Here is an 11035-nt window from a genome sequence, read left to right as displayed (position 1 = left end):
TATTGGGTATGTTTGGCAGTCATGTAAAACGTAAAAGGGGTATCTTGGTTTGCTTTTTCTGCGGATGACTTCTCGGAGGAGAGAAGTAACGTAAAGTCGTTAGGCGTTTGGAGTCTCTGGTAGACTGATAAGAAAGAGGGGAGGAGGAGTAGTTTTGTTTTTTGGGTGGTTATCTTGAAAATTGGTTTCGCTTGTATCAAAGGGTTTCTTGTGGTGTTGAGCTTCGTTGGGTTTTGGGCGAGAGATCTCCTATGTGAGTGAGACGGAGTGTAAGTGTAAGTATGAGAGCGAGAGTGAGTGTGAGAGTGAGAGTGGCAGATGAGGATGTATCGGTAGATCCAGCCTCTGGTGTGCCTGAAAGCTTCCAAAGGTCAAGCAGAGAGTCGTCCTGACGTTTGCACAGTGGTGAAGAGCACGCGGAAACGGCTCGTGGTTAAGTATATCTACACATTCACAGACACAAGACAAAGGCAGACCGAGAAATGTTTGACCAGATGTGTTTGTCTATCCCAATCTCCACGCTAAACCCCCTTTGAACCACCCTTCCCGCCGTATCAACATTACCTACTACCTACTTACATGGATGACCATCCTACCTGTCTTACACACACTCGGCTCCCTGGACCGGTATAATTACTGGCGAGTGACCACCTTTTGCCGCCGTTCATCGGAACGTATTGGGGCGGCTCACACGAATGATGCACGTCGGCTGGGAGAGACGGAGGCGCACATAGGGCCGGCTTGGCGGAACACGATGAGGAAAAGGCCGCTTCTGCACGGACCAGGGTTCCCGATCGATGGTCTGTGCTCCGGGGGGAATGTCATTTCACTTACACCATGTTATGTCTGTCGTGGGTATGTCGTGGTATGTTATGGTATGTTGCCGGCCGTAACCATACGGGTAGCTCAACTGTCTGCACGGAACCAACTCGTGGGGAGGGGGCATCTGGATTATTGGAAAATGATTTCCATCACTTCAATTCAAACCTGTTTCGGCTACTGAGGCCTAGAAACTCGCCTCCAGTCCCTGTGTCTCTTGCTGCCCCCTTGACGAGGGACTTGGCGGATATCGTATGGCATGCGGTTGGCATCCTTCAACCCCACCATCATTTTTTCACGACTGTGGTCCACCAGATGAGATGGATGCTTCCCTTCTTGGCCGAAAGGACTTGTTGGATTTGAGGTGGAAAGTGCAGAGTAGACGACGATAGATGGTAGGGATCAGCATCTTTCCCGCTCATGGCCGTTTGAGGAAGCTAACCGTGTACATCTCACGCGCGACTCAGTGCTATTGTTTTAGCGGCAGCCCGACTGATGAGACAGATCGCCTCCCTTGGGCCGTTCTGGTGACATGGCTGTTGCAGCCGCATTGCAAACGGAAACGTGGCAGTGAGATATACAAGCATTGATTAACATGTGTATGTACAGGCGGCCACTTTCGCCAAAATAATAACCCTTTTCTTATTGGATGTGTACCCTCTAATAATTCTAGGCAAACATATCAGCAAGTCATCAGTCATGGCTCCATCATATCGTGTACTCTTTTTCGTATGGCGGCGGGGGAGGGGGGCAGAACAGCAAGCATCATCATCTACTTCTTCATGACCCCGTCACGGAGTCACCCGCAGCAGGGACCGCAGCGTCCGGATCCCGGCCTTGACCGTCTGGTACCGCTCGGCCGCCGCGGCCTGGCTTGACGGCCGGCCGACGTAGTTCTCGTCGTCCAGCCACCTCTCCAAGGCGTCGACGAGCGGGAAAAGCTGGAAAGCCACGTGGATGGAATCGTCCGCGTACGCCCGGTTCTCGACGACCCAGACGAGCCCCTCCAGGATCTCCCCGATGCTGCACTCGTCCCACAGCATGCCGCCCTCCATCAGGCACGGCTCCGGCGCGAACGTCGCCCGCACGGCACGCAGGCCGGGCGGCATGAAGAGCACGTCGTCCTGCTCGAGCACCATCAGCCGGCCGCCCACCCCGCCCGGCGGCGGCGCCCAGCCCCGGCCCTCCCGCGCGAACCGCCGCCAGTCCGCGTCGTCGAGGTCCGTCGCCACCGCCACGATCTGCACCCCCGAGAGGCACCGCGTCCAGCTGCCGACGAGGGGGTCCACGTACGACCCGGAGAACGCGCCGGCGAACGAGAGCAGGTCGAAGCCCAGACACCCCTGGACGTCGTTCATGATGAAGTGCCCGCCCCGTCCCACCGTGCCCGCGACGCGGTCCGCGAGCGTCGAGAGGAGCCGGAACCGCGGGAGCCTGCTCAGCAGCGGCTCGTCGGCGCGCGCCAGCCGGCGGAGGTTCGTGACGCTGCTGATGGCCGCCGCGGCGTCGGCCGAGCCGAGGTCGACGTCGGCCACCGCCAGGCAGTACTCGGCCAGGCTCATGGACGACGTGGCGCCCGTCGCGCCGTCCTGCACGTCGACCTGCTTCTCGGGGAACCGCTGCCACAGCATGTCGACGTAGTCCACCACGTCGTAGGCGCCGCTGTCCTGGAACTCCTGCCGGACGACGACGGGGCGCCCGAAGACGCCGCCGGCCTCGGCGTGCTCGCGGAAGGACGCCCAGGTGAAGTACCACGCGTCCGCTTCGTCGGGCGACGGCACGCAGCCGCGGCCCAGGCGGCCGCCGCAGGGGTCCGGCGCGGCGTAGATGCGGGCCCAGCGCTCCGGGCCTATCCAGTCGAGTTGCAGGCGGCGGTGGCGGGTGACCTCTTCTGAGGGGTGCGGTCGGCGGAGGTCTTTGATGAGCCGGCGGATGGTTTCTGTGTGACGGGCCTGCAGAGCTTGGAGTATCGTTTGTTGTTGTTGTTGTTGTTGTTGTTGCTGTAGTGGTGGTGGTGATGGTGGTAGTGGCGAACTGCTTCCGGTGGAGACCGGGCCCGATCCCGGCGCTGCCGGAGCCTGTCCGGTGCCGTCGGAACCGCTCGTAAGGGGTGGAGATAGGTAGTGTCCCAGTTTCGAGACCGCTGCAACAGTATTGAGTGACGATGCAAGCGTCCGGTCTGCCACCGGGTGACTCGCCGGGTCTTGAAAGGCTGATGGTATCCCTGCCCGGCTCTGTGCGGGAACCGCACCCGATACCGAGGTAGGGCCCGGGAAGATTGTCCTGGGGGTCTTTTCCTCTTGCATCCTTTGCTGGTGCGCCACAGTTGTTTTTGAACTTCCTCTTTCCCCCTGATACCCATCATCCGAGTCTTTCGAGTCGCAACGGTGCTCGTCCCGGCTCTTGGAGGTCCCTGTCTCTTCCTCCGCCCCGTCTCTGGCCGCTGTTGAAGCCATGGTTTCGTCTTCGCCAGATTCTTCTTCGCTTTCGACCCCTTTTTCTGTACCCCCCGGGCTGGTTGCATCTTGTGGTTGTTCGTCGGCCACAGAGTCCGTTTCCTCGTCCTCTGACCATGATGCGAGACTGGGTGTCTTTGCCTCTACGCCTCCACCAGCCGTGTCGCCCATCCTGGCCTCTTGTGCATCCCCGGGCCCGTTGCTGAGGACGGGATGTTCTTTTGTCCCTGTAACGGCATAGATAACGTTCTTGATCCCCTTCTCCATCACCCGTGTTGCACCCGGCGATGTGCGGTCACTGTCGCCGGACTCATCCCTGGAAGCCTCCTGGTCTCCTTTCTCTGCGCCTGATTCTTCTGACTGTTCCAGCAGTTCATACTCTCCAGGATCTTCCGGCTCGGAACCCGAGCTGTCATTGCCACGAGCTCTACCATGACGAGTCCAACGGTTATCCTTACCATCCGGAGAGACGGAGAGACCGTATCTGGTGGACGACGCTGATAGTCTGGTCCGCTTCGTCGGCCGGGTGAGGTGACCAACAATACCGTGACCGTCGTTGGCATCGTCCTCGACATCGTCCGCATCCTCATCAACCTCATCAACCTCACCCTCACCATCCACGACATCCCCCTTCCCGTCCTCCGTCTCGCACTCATCCAACGGCACAACCATGCCAAACGCATCCCGCTTCAGGCCAAACTCCCGGATCGGCACCCCGTTGATCCGCCGCGCCGCCCTCTTCACCCCCCGCCTCGCCCCCGCCCCCGCCCCCGCCGCCGACGACGATGACGACAACGATGACACGGCCCTCGTCTGCGCCCACTCGAGGGCCGCCAGGATATCCGACCGCTCGACGGGCGAGTGCGCCGCCTGCACCTTGGAGGCCGGCGAGTGCTCGCCGACCCTCAGCGCCTTGTTCCGGCCGCCGACGACGCGCAGCTCGTGGCGCGCCAGCATCTTGGCGTTGAGCAGCTCGACGACGTCCCCCCACCGCGGCACCAGCACGGCCAGGTCGTGCAGCTGGCGCAGCAGGGGCAGCGGCAGCGCGTGCCAGCCGTAGTGGCCGAAGCACTCGGGGCCCCAGGCGGCGATGATGCCGGACCGGTGCTGCAGGTGCTGGCTCTCGCGGTCGCGCATCCTCCTCCCGCGCTGCGCGAGGCGGTCGAAGTCGGTCCAACGGCTGGGGTTGTTGCCGTTGTCTGTGCCTGTGCCTGTGCCTGTGCCCGTGCCTGTGCCTATGCCGTAGTCGTCCTTGTCGTCGTCGTCGTCGTTGTCGTCTTCGTGGTGTTCCAGGCTGTTCTGGACCGTGCCGCGGAGGAGCGGCAGCAGGGCGGCGGCAACGTTGGCGGCGATGCCGTCGACGGCGAGGATCTTGTCGCGGTACGTCTCGTGCAGCCGGCGCCGCTCCAGCGTGCCACGGCAGGCCTGGGCGTCGCGGTGGAAGCTGGCGGCGAAGTTGAGGGCCGCGTCCGTGGCCGAGAGGAGGGACCGATGGTGGTGGTGGTGGTGGTGGGCCGGGGACATGGCCGTGTTGCTGCTGGCCGGGTGAGTGTCCTTGTTGAGAGCCCGGTGGATGTGATGAGGGTCCGGACGCTCTTGTAGGGCCATCTTCGTAGACGGCTTCGACACGTACGACATAGATCCCAGTGTCCGCTGCGGAACTGGCGCGGGTTATGGGGAACAAAAGGGACCTGTCTCCTTTGCTGCCTCGTTTGTTTCTTTTCCAGCCCAGGGCCTGGGGAATGCGTGTCTCAGGAGGGCTGCACCGGGCCTACGGTAACGGTCTCGGGGCGCCCGCTCAAGCCCTTGCGATTCCCGTAGCCGACAGAGGTTCTCGCGAGAAATTGTTACACAGTGAACGAACGAGCTTTATACTTGTTCCGAGGCATGATGCCGTGTTTCGGGTCGGGCCCGTCGTCCACACACATCGGCAGCTCGCCCAAAGGAGCATGGTGTGTATGTCACTGTTCCATCGCGTCAGTCGCCATCAACCAACCACGTCTTGGTCCAACCCAAGGGGGTTTTTGCTAGATCCTTTTCTCCAAACGGGCCGTCTACCGAGTTTAGATGGCCCGCTTTTGTTCCCCGACACTGCCCAAGTTCCATTCGTCGAGTACCCGAACACGTGTTGGAGCATGTCGAACAGTGAACCACCCCCCCTCCTTCAAGGCTCACCCGAAGTGTGGGAAAGAAAGGGTCCCACGGGAGGCATGAAAAATGGCGTGTCAAATTCGTACTCTAAGAGCTACTATCGGAATCGTTTGGTTAGATGGAAGACGAAAGATTGACAAAGACCTCGTCATCTCTGCCTCGTCCTTTTAGTAAGCCATACATACCCCTGCTCCGAGGATATCATGATATTGCAACTAAACAGATCCAATCCCAATCAACTTTGGTTTTGCAATCGCACAAAGGCTTCTTGTCAGCTTCCACCCCCATGTTGCCGACTCAAGCTGCCGATACAGAGACTGTTTGATCAATTTCAACATCGAACCTCCAGAGACAATGCTGAAAAGACGGCCAAGCCTTCATTGAACCACCAATGTTTAACGAGGTTCAGGGCCCACAGCTGCAGAGCCGTTCTCGAGGAAACAAGCTGTGTATAACCCATGGGCGTGACTGGTGAGGGCATTCAGGTGCCGGGTTGAGCTACTCCCGTCTTCTACCACACCGGATTGCAATCAACTGCGCTCCCTCACCACCTCAATTGACACCTCCCTCGTCCACTGCATCGATATTGTAAAGCAGACATTGTTCTCTACGTCAAAGAAGACGAGGTATGAGGGGGGGACAAAACCCGTGCGTGGGCGGAATTAAACTGAGATGACTGTACATCAAACTCCAACCATTACCGGCGTCCCGAACTGATGACAGAAGAGAGAAAAAAAAGAGACGAAATGTGGTCTCGTTTCAGTTCCTATTTCCGACTTTTTTTGCCCAACTTCGTACCTCTATCTCACACCCCCCCCACCCCATCTCGCTCACTCCGGAGCTGGATAGTGTCGCCTCCAGGGATGTTCTTCCTTGAACCCCAGCATCTCCTGGATCTTCCGGTTCGAGATGGGCGCCTCGTGCTCGCCCATCTCCCGGGTGAAGGGCGTCGAGGGGCTCACGCGGGCCAGGAACTCGGCCGTCTTCTCGTCGTTGGTCATCTCGTCGTTGGTGGCGTTGAACACCTGCCAACCCAGGCCGTCCGACTCGAGACAACGGTGGCACATCTGGCCGAGGTCCCTCGGGTCCGTGTACGACCAGCCGTGGACGTCCCACGCCTCGGGCCGGCCGAGATAGGCGGCAAAGGCCGCGGCGTAGTCCTGCGGCTCGACGATGGGGCCGATGCGCAGGCAGTAGATGTCGACGCCGAAGCGGGTGGCGTAGCTCCGCGCCACCGTCTCGCCCAGCAGCTTCGACAGCGCGTACGAGTCGGTCGGGTTGCACTCGACGCCCTCGTCGATGGGGAAGGACGCGAAGGCGCGGCGGCCCTCGGCGAAGGTGACGCCGTAGACGGTCATGCTGCTGGCGAGTATGACCTTTTTGATGCCCAGCTTGCACGCCGCCTCGACGACGTTGTGGATGCCCGCGATGTTGGCCCGGAACACCTCGTTGTCCGGCGCCAGCATCGGCCGCGCGTAGCCGGCGAAGTGGATGACGGCGTCCGGGACCGCGGCCTTGGCCAGGGGCTGCGTCAGGTGGATCTGCGTGTGCAGCGCGCTGTACACCTGGCCGACGTCCGTCACGTCGCACTTCATCGTGTGGACGGCCGGGTTGTCGAGCGGGACGATGTCGAGGTTGAGGACCTCGTGGCCGTGCCGCAGCAGCTCCTGGATCACCCAGGGGCCGATGACGCCGGAGCCGCCGGTGAAGACGACCCGTTTGCCCGTGGCAGCCCGTGCCGGCTGACCGGGTGTCGGACTGGCCTCGGCCTCGGCCGGAGCTCCCTCTAGAGCCCGTTGGTCCGGTGTAAGACGCATATTTGGGGATATCAAGCGAAGCGAGAGCAGCAATATCGGGTTAATGCAGATTTAACGAGCAGGGTATTTCGAGAACAGGAAGAAAAGACAACGAAAAGACGAAGTTGATGACGAATTCATGAGCCCTCTATCAAACTATATAACATTACCGCGTATCCCATCGAGCCACCGTTCAAGACATGGTTATCTACACCTATTCATCTGCATACACTATTTAGAAACAGAAACAGATTCATTGACTTACATGACGGAGCCGAGGAAAGATGATGGATGACATAAGCAATGCACGGACCATCGATCCCTTTGATGGTCCGAGCTTTGCCTTAGGAATGATCGATTATGTGCAATAAGCTGCTTAGAGAAATGTCTCTAGTTAAACGGCAGTTCCTATGACTCTATCCGAGCCAGACTCAAGCATCGCTCAATATCCTTATAGATGAATATAGTTTATATCTAGGAAAGACTCCAAGAGCCCCAAAAGGACGACTTCTAGTTCTGGAGACACATTGTTGAAAACATGCATTTTAATTACTCTATTTGAAATTACACTTTGACCACTGCTTCATCCGAGTGTCATGTCATGACTTGTCATATGCTCAAGTCTTCGCTACCACTACCTAAAAACACGTCCTTCTTGTGTTGGCCGCAGCATGTCATTGTCTCATTGCCACAGAGACATGGAGATATGATATGTATGCGGCCGCCTCCTTTGTCTCGCCCGAAGCTCGAGCGAGCAGTCCGAACCATCCCTCGGAATCAGTGCCTCCCCAATGATGCAGGAATCAGTGTGAAACATGGGCATGACTTCCCCTCATACCCCCTTGAATCAAACTCCAGCAAATTATTGGTCTCGCATTCCATTACCTGGCCTCCAAGCCCCCGCCCCCCACGATCCATCATTTCCGTGACCAAAGTAATACAAAGAATGCGGCAAGGCAACAACGTCCGCCTGTGGCTTATCCGGTGGGGTAAAGGACGAAGGGGCCCCCTCATGACATGTCCTGCATCCGGTAGTCACCGTGTTGCTTGCTCCGCTTCTTCATGTGCTTCGACTCCTTCAAGAAAGGGAAGAAGATGAACGGGTGGAAGACGGTGACGGCACCGACGGCGATCATGATCATCGCGCTGTCGAGGCCCAGGAACAGCGGCTCGTTGCGTAGAATGTTTAGGGAGATGGCGGGGATGTTCTCGGCGATTCTTGCATGGCAAAACGAGTCAGTAAGTATTTAAAAAAAAATTAGAAAAAAGAAGAAAAAGAAAAAAAAGGGGAAAAACGAGAAGAATCCTTTCAGAACGGACACATGTCCAAACATACCGGTAAGAGCAACGGACCAAGATGGCAATGTACGCCACGACGAGGGCATACACAAACTTGCGCACGCGGCCGGCCTCCTCTTCCGTCGCCGTGGCCCGCGACAGGGACTGCCCGTCGCTGTTGATCAGGGAGGCGTCCTCGTGCAGGCGGTCGCCCCGCGCGAGCCCGGACCTGCGCCGCACGATGTAGACGAGCATGAGAAGCCCGCAGCAGACCATGTTGGCCACCTGGAACGCCACGCCGCCGACGACGAGCTTCTCGCCCGCCTTGGCCATGGACTCGCTGCTCGACCCGGACGCGTTGGCCGCCGTGATGGCGCCGCCGGCGACCTGGATGAAAATGGAGAGGAAGTCGGTGCCGACAAAGACCCAGGGGTACAGCGACGGCCGCAGGACGGACCACTGCGCGCCGTACCAGATGACGAGGTGCTTGAACGTGACGGAGATGGCGGCCGCGACGAGCGTCGGCGCCAGCAGCAGCGTGAGGTACTGCTGCGTGAAGGCGTCGAGGTCCCACGGGTTCTCGGCGAGCTTGGTGCGCGCCCAGTAGCCCAGCACCTCGAAGATGGTGCCGATGCCGAGCCAGATGATGAAGGACCAGGTCCGCGAGCGGATGCCGAAGTACAGCTGGAAGACGAGCAGGACGCCAAAGGCGATGCCGAAGAAGGTCGCCGCCGGCTTGGAGAGGTCGGTCCCGTACACCGTGAACTCGACGGGGCACTCGTCTGTGACCTCCTTGCACGTCTCGTACGTCGGGATGAAGGTCTCGTTGGTTGACATGGTGAGAGATGATGGACGGTGGGGTTGGTCTATGGTGTTGTATTAGGCGGGAATATTAGTAGTAGCACAAGGGTGTGTTATCTAAATCGTGATCGTGATCGTGGTCCTGGTCACTATAGAGTGAGAACCTCGGCCGTGTGAAGACGGAGCAAGAAATGAATGTTGGAAACGTGTGACCCGGTGACAGGAGAAGCCTCTTGTGATGCGTTGGTGGGACAGGAGTCAGGTATACTTAAGAACCAGCAACAATCAACCGCGTGTAAGTCGACAAGGAAAACATGAGATTGTCGATCGTATCAGGGGCAGACAGCTCAGACAGGCAAGTTTCCTATTGACCCCCTAACCTATATCCCAAAGGATTGTCCCTCTCTCTGAATGTTTCACGTCATGACGACAGCTCCACCACGACGAGTGAGGCACTGCAAGAGGTTGGACGGCCGCAAGTCTTGCGAGGTTGGAACTGACCCTGTAAGGCGTTCCCGCCCGTTGGATACTGTCATACCGGCCGCCATCTTCCATCACAGAATGACGCGGTCAGGGGGGGGAGGGACGCGGAGCCACGCTTGGCGAGGGATCTACGACCAATAAACGAGTTCCGCGTGCGGCTTAGTGCAGGCCTGGGCCATGAGGGTTTTCAGCTGGACCAGGAAGTTGGGCGGGATATGCAGCAGCATGGGGAGGTGGTGACAGACGGGTGATCGGCGGGCTGGGACATTGAGGCAGGTCGTACGTAGGATGTGTGGTTTCATTGCTCAAAAGTAGGAGTGATAAAGTGCTCCCTGTCCCTGGGTGGCATTGCTGTAAGGCCGTTGTTGCATCAGGCAGATTCGCGGTAGATCTCTATAGCCGTGATTCACTTTCATGTACCGTAATCTACCAGGCCCAGGCAGCTAAGACTGCAGACCTCCTAGATGCTGGATGGAGGGTTGAGATTCTCCTGCCAACGGCGGCATTGTCGAGTCAACGGGAATGCTGTGACAAGAGCGAGAGGTGGAGGGATCTTACTACCTACAAAGGCTTATTACTCTCTCGAATGACTGTTTGTCTCATCAAAAAAACACGGTACATCGCCATCCATGTCAGTCGAGGAGGACACTCGATGCATATACTGCCTCCCCCCACTCCTTGCCAGAGCCGGCCGGCCAAGCAACGACGTGTGTATCCATGGAACAACCACCATGTATGTAAGTCACCATTCATCCATCGGGGAATCGTGCCTCATTTCACCACTCTTGGCACTCCCGGACTCTAAAAAGTTTCCGGCGCCGGCTAGTACCCTTTGGGCGACGGCCTACATGACCTCTCATTCGTCCTCGTCAGCCTTTTCAGCTGCAATGTGCCCAACGGCTCGAGCTGGTTGGCGAATAGGGAGGCTCGGCAAGACACCATTGCTCCATAACTGTGCATCTCCATCCCCCTCCCCCCCCCCCATGTCGTGCCGTGCCGCTCTTGGCAAGGGAGATGTCATCCGACTTCGGCTAGGCACTGACAGGGTCTCCATCCAGGTCTCTACTATGTAGGAACCCAGATACGTCTCTACCCAGCCCTCCTTTAGAATCTCGATATCCCGTCACGATTCCACAGGATACCGCAGCCCCTTTCCCCTAGTGAGCAACCTCCGAGACTCGGGGGGGGAAGAGAACCGCTATACCCCATCTCCGACTAGTTACTCACACAGCCACCACCCCCTTCGTCGAC

The 11035-nt window shown here is 58.4% G+C and overlaps 3 protein-coding genes across 3 annotated transcripts; all 3 read right to left on the bottom strand.

Annotated features, from left to right (window-relative positions):
- Positions 1-1610: 1610 nt before the first annotated feature.
- Positions 1611-4883, bottom strand: CH63R_01924 (uncharacterized protein; the record flags this gene model as incomplete). The annotated part of the gene is made up of 1 exon (XM_018296899.1): positions 1611-4883. The coding sequence occupies one exon, from the start codon at positions 4881-4883 to the stop codon at positions 1611-1613; it is 3273 nt and encodes a 1090-aa protein (XP_018161715.1).
- A 1373-nt stretch (positions 4884-6256) lies between these two features.
- Positions 6257-7243, bottom strand: CH63R_01923 (NAD dependent epimerase/dehydratase; the record flags this gene model as incomplete). The annotated part of the gene is made up of 1 exon (XM_018296898.1): positions 6257-7243. One exon carries the CDS (start codon positions 7241-7243, stop codon positions 6257-6259), a length of 987 nt encoding a protein of 328 aa, XP_018161714.1.
- Positions 7244-8232: 989 nt separating this feature from the next.
- Positions 8233-9337, bottom strand: CH63R_01922 (RTA1 like protein; the record flags this gene model as incomplete). The annotated part of the gene is made up of 2 exons (XM_018296897.1): positions 8233-8440; positions 8559-9337. The coding sequence occupies 2 exons, from the start codon at positions 9335-9337 to the stop codon at positions 8233-8235; spliced, it is 987 nt and encodes a 328-aa protein (XP_018161713.1).
- Between the last annotated feature and the right edge of the window lie 1698 nt (positions 9338-11035).

This window comes from Colletotrichum higginsianum, chromosome 2 (genome assembly GCF_001672515.1).
Source record: "Colletotrichum higginsianum IMI 349063 chromosome 2, whole genome shotgun sequence".
Lineage (NCBI taxonomy): Eukaryota > Fungi > Ascomycota > Sordariomycetes > Glomerellales > Glomerellaceae > Colletotrichum > Colletotrichum higginsianum.
This window is presented reverse-complemented; position numbering and strand designations above follow the sequence as displayed.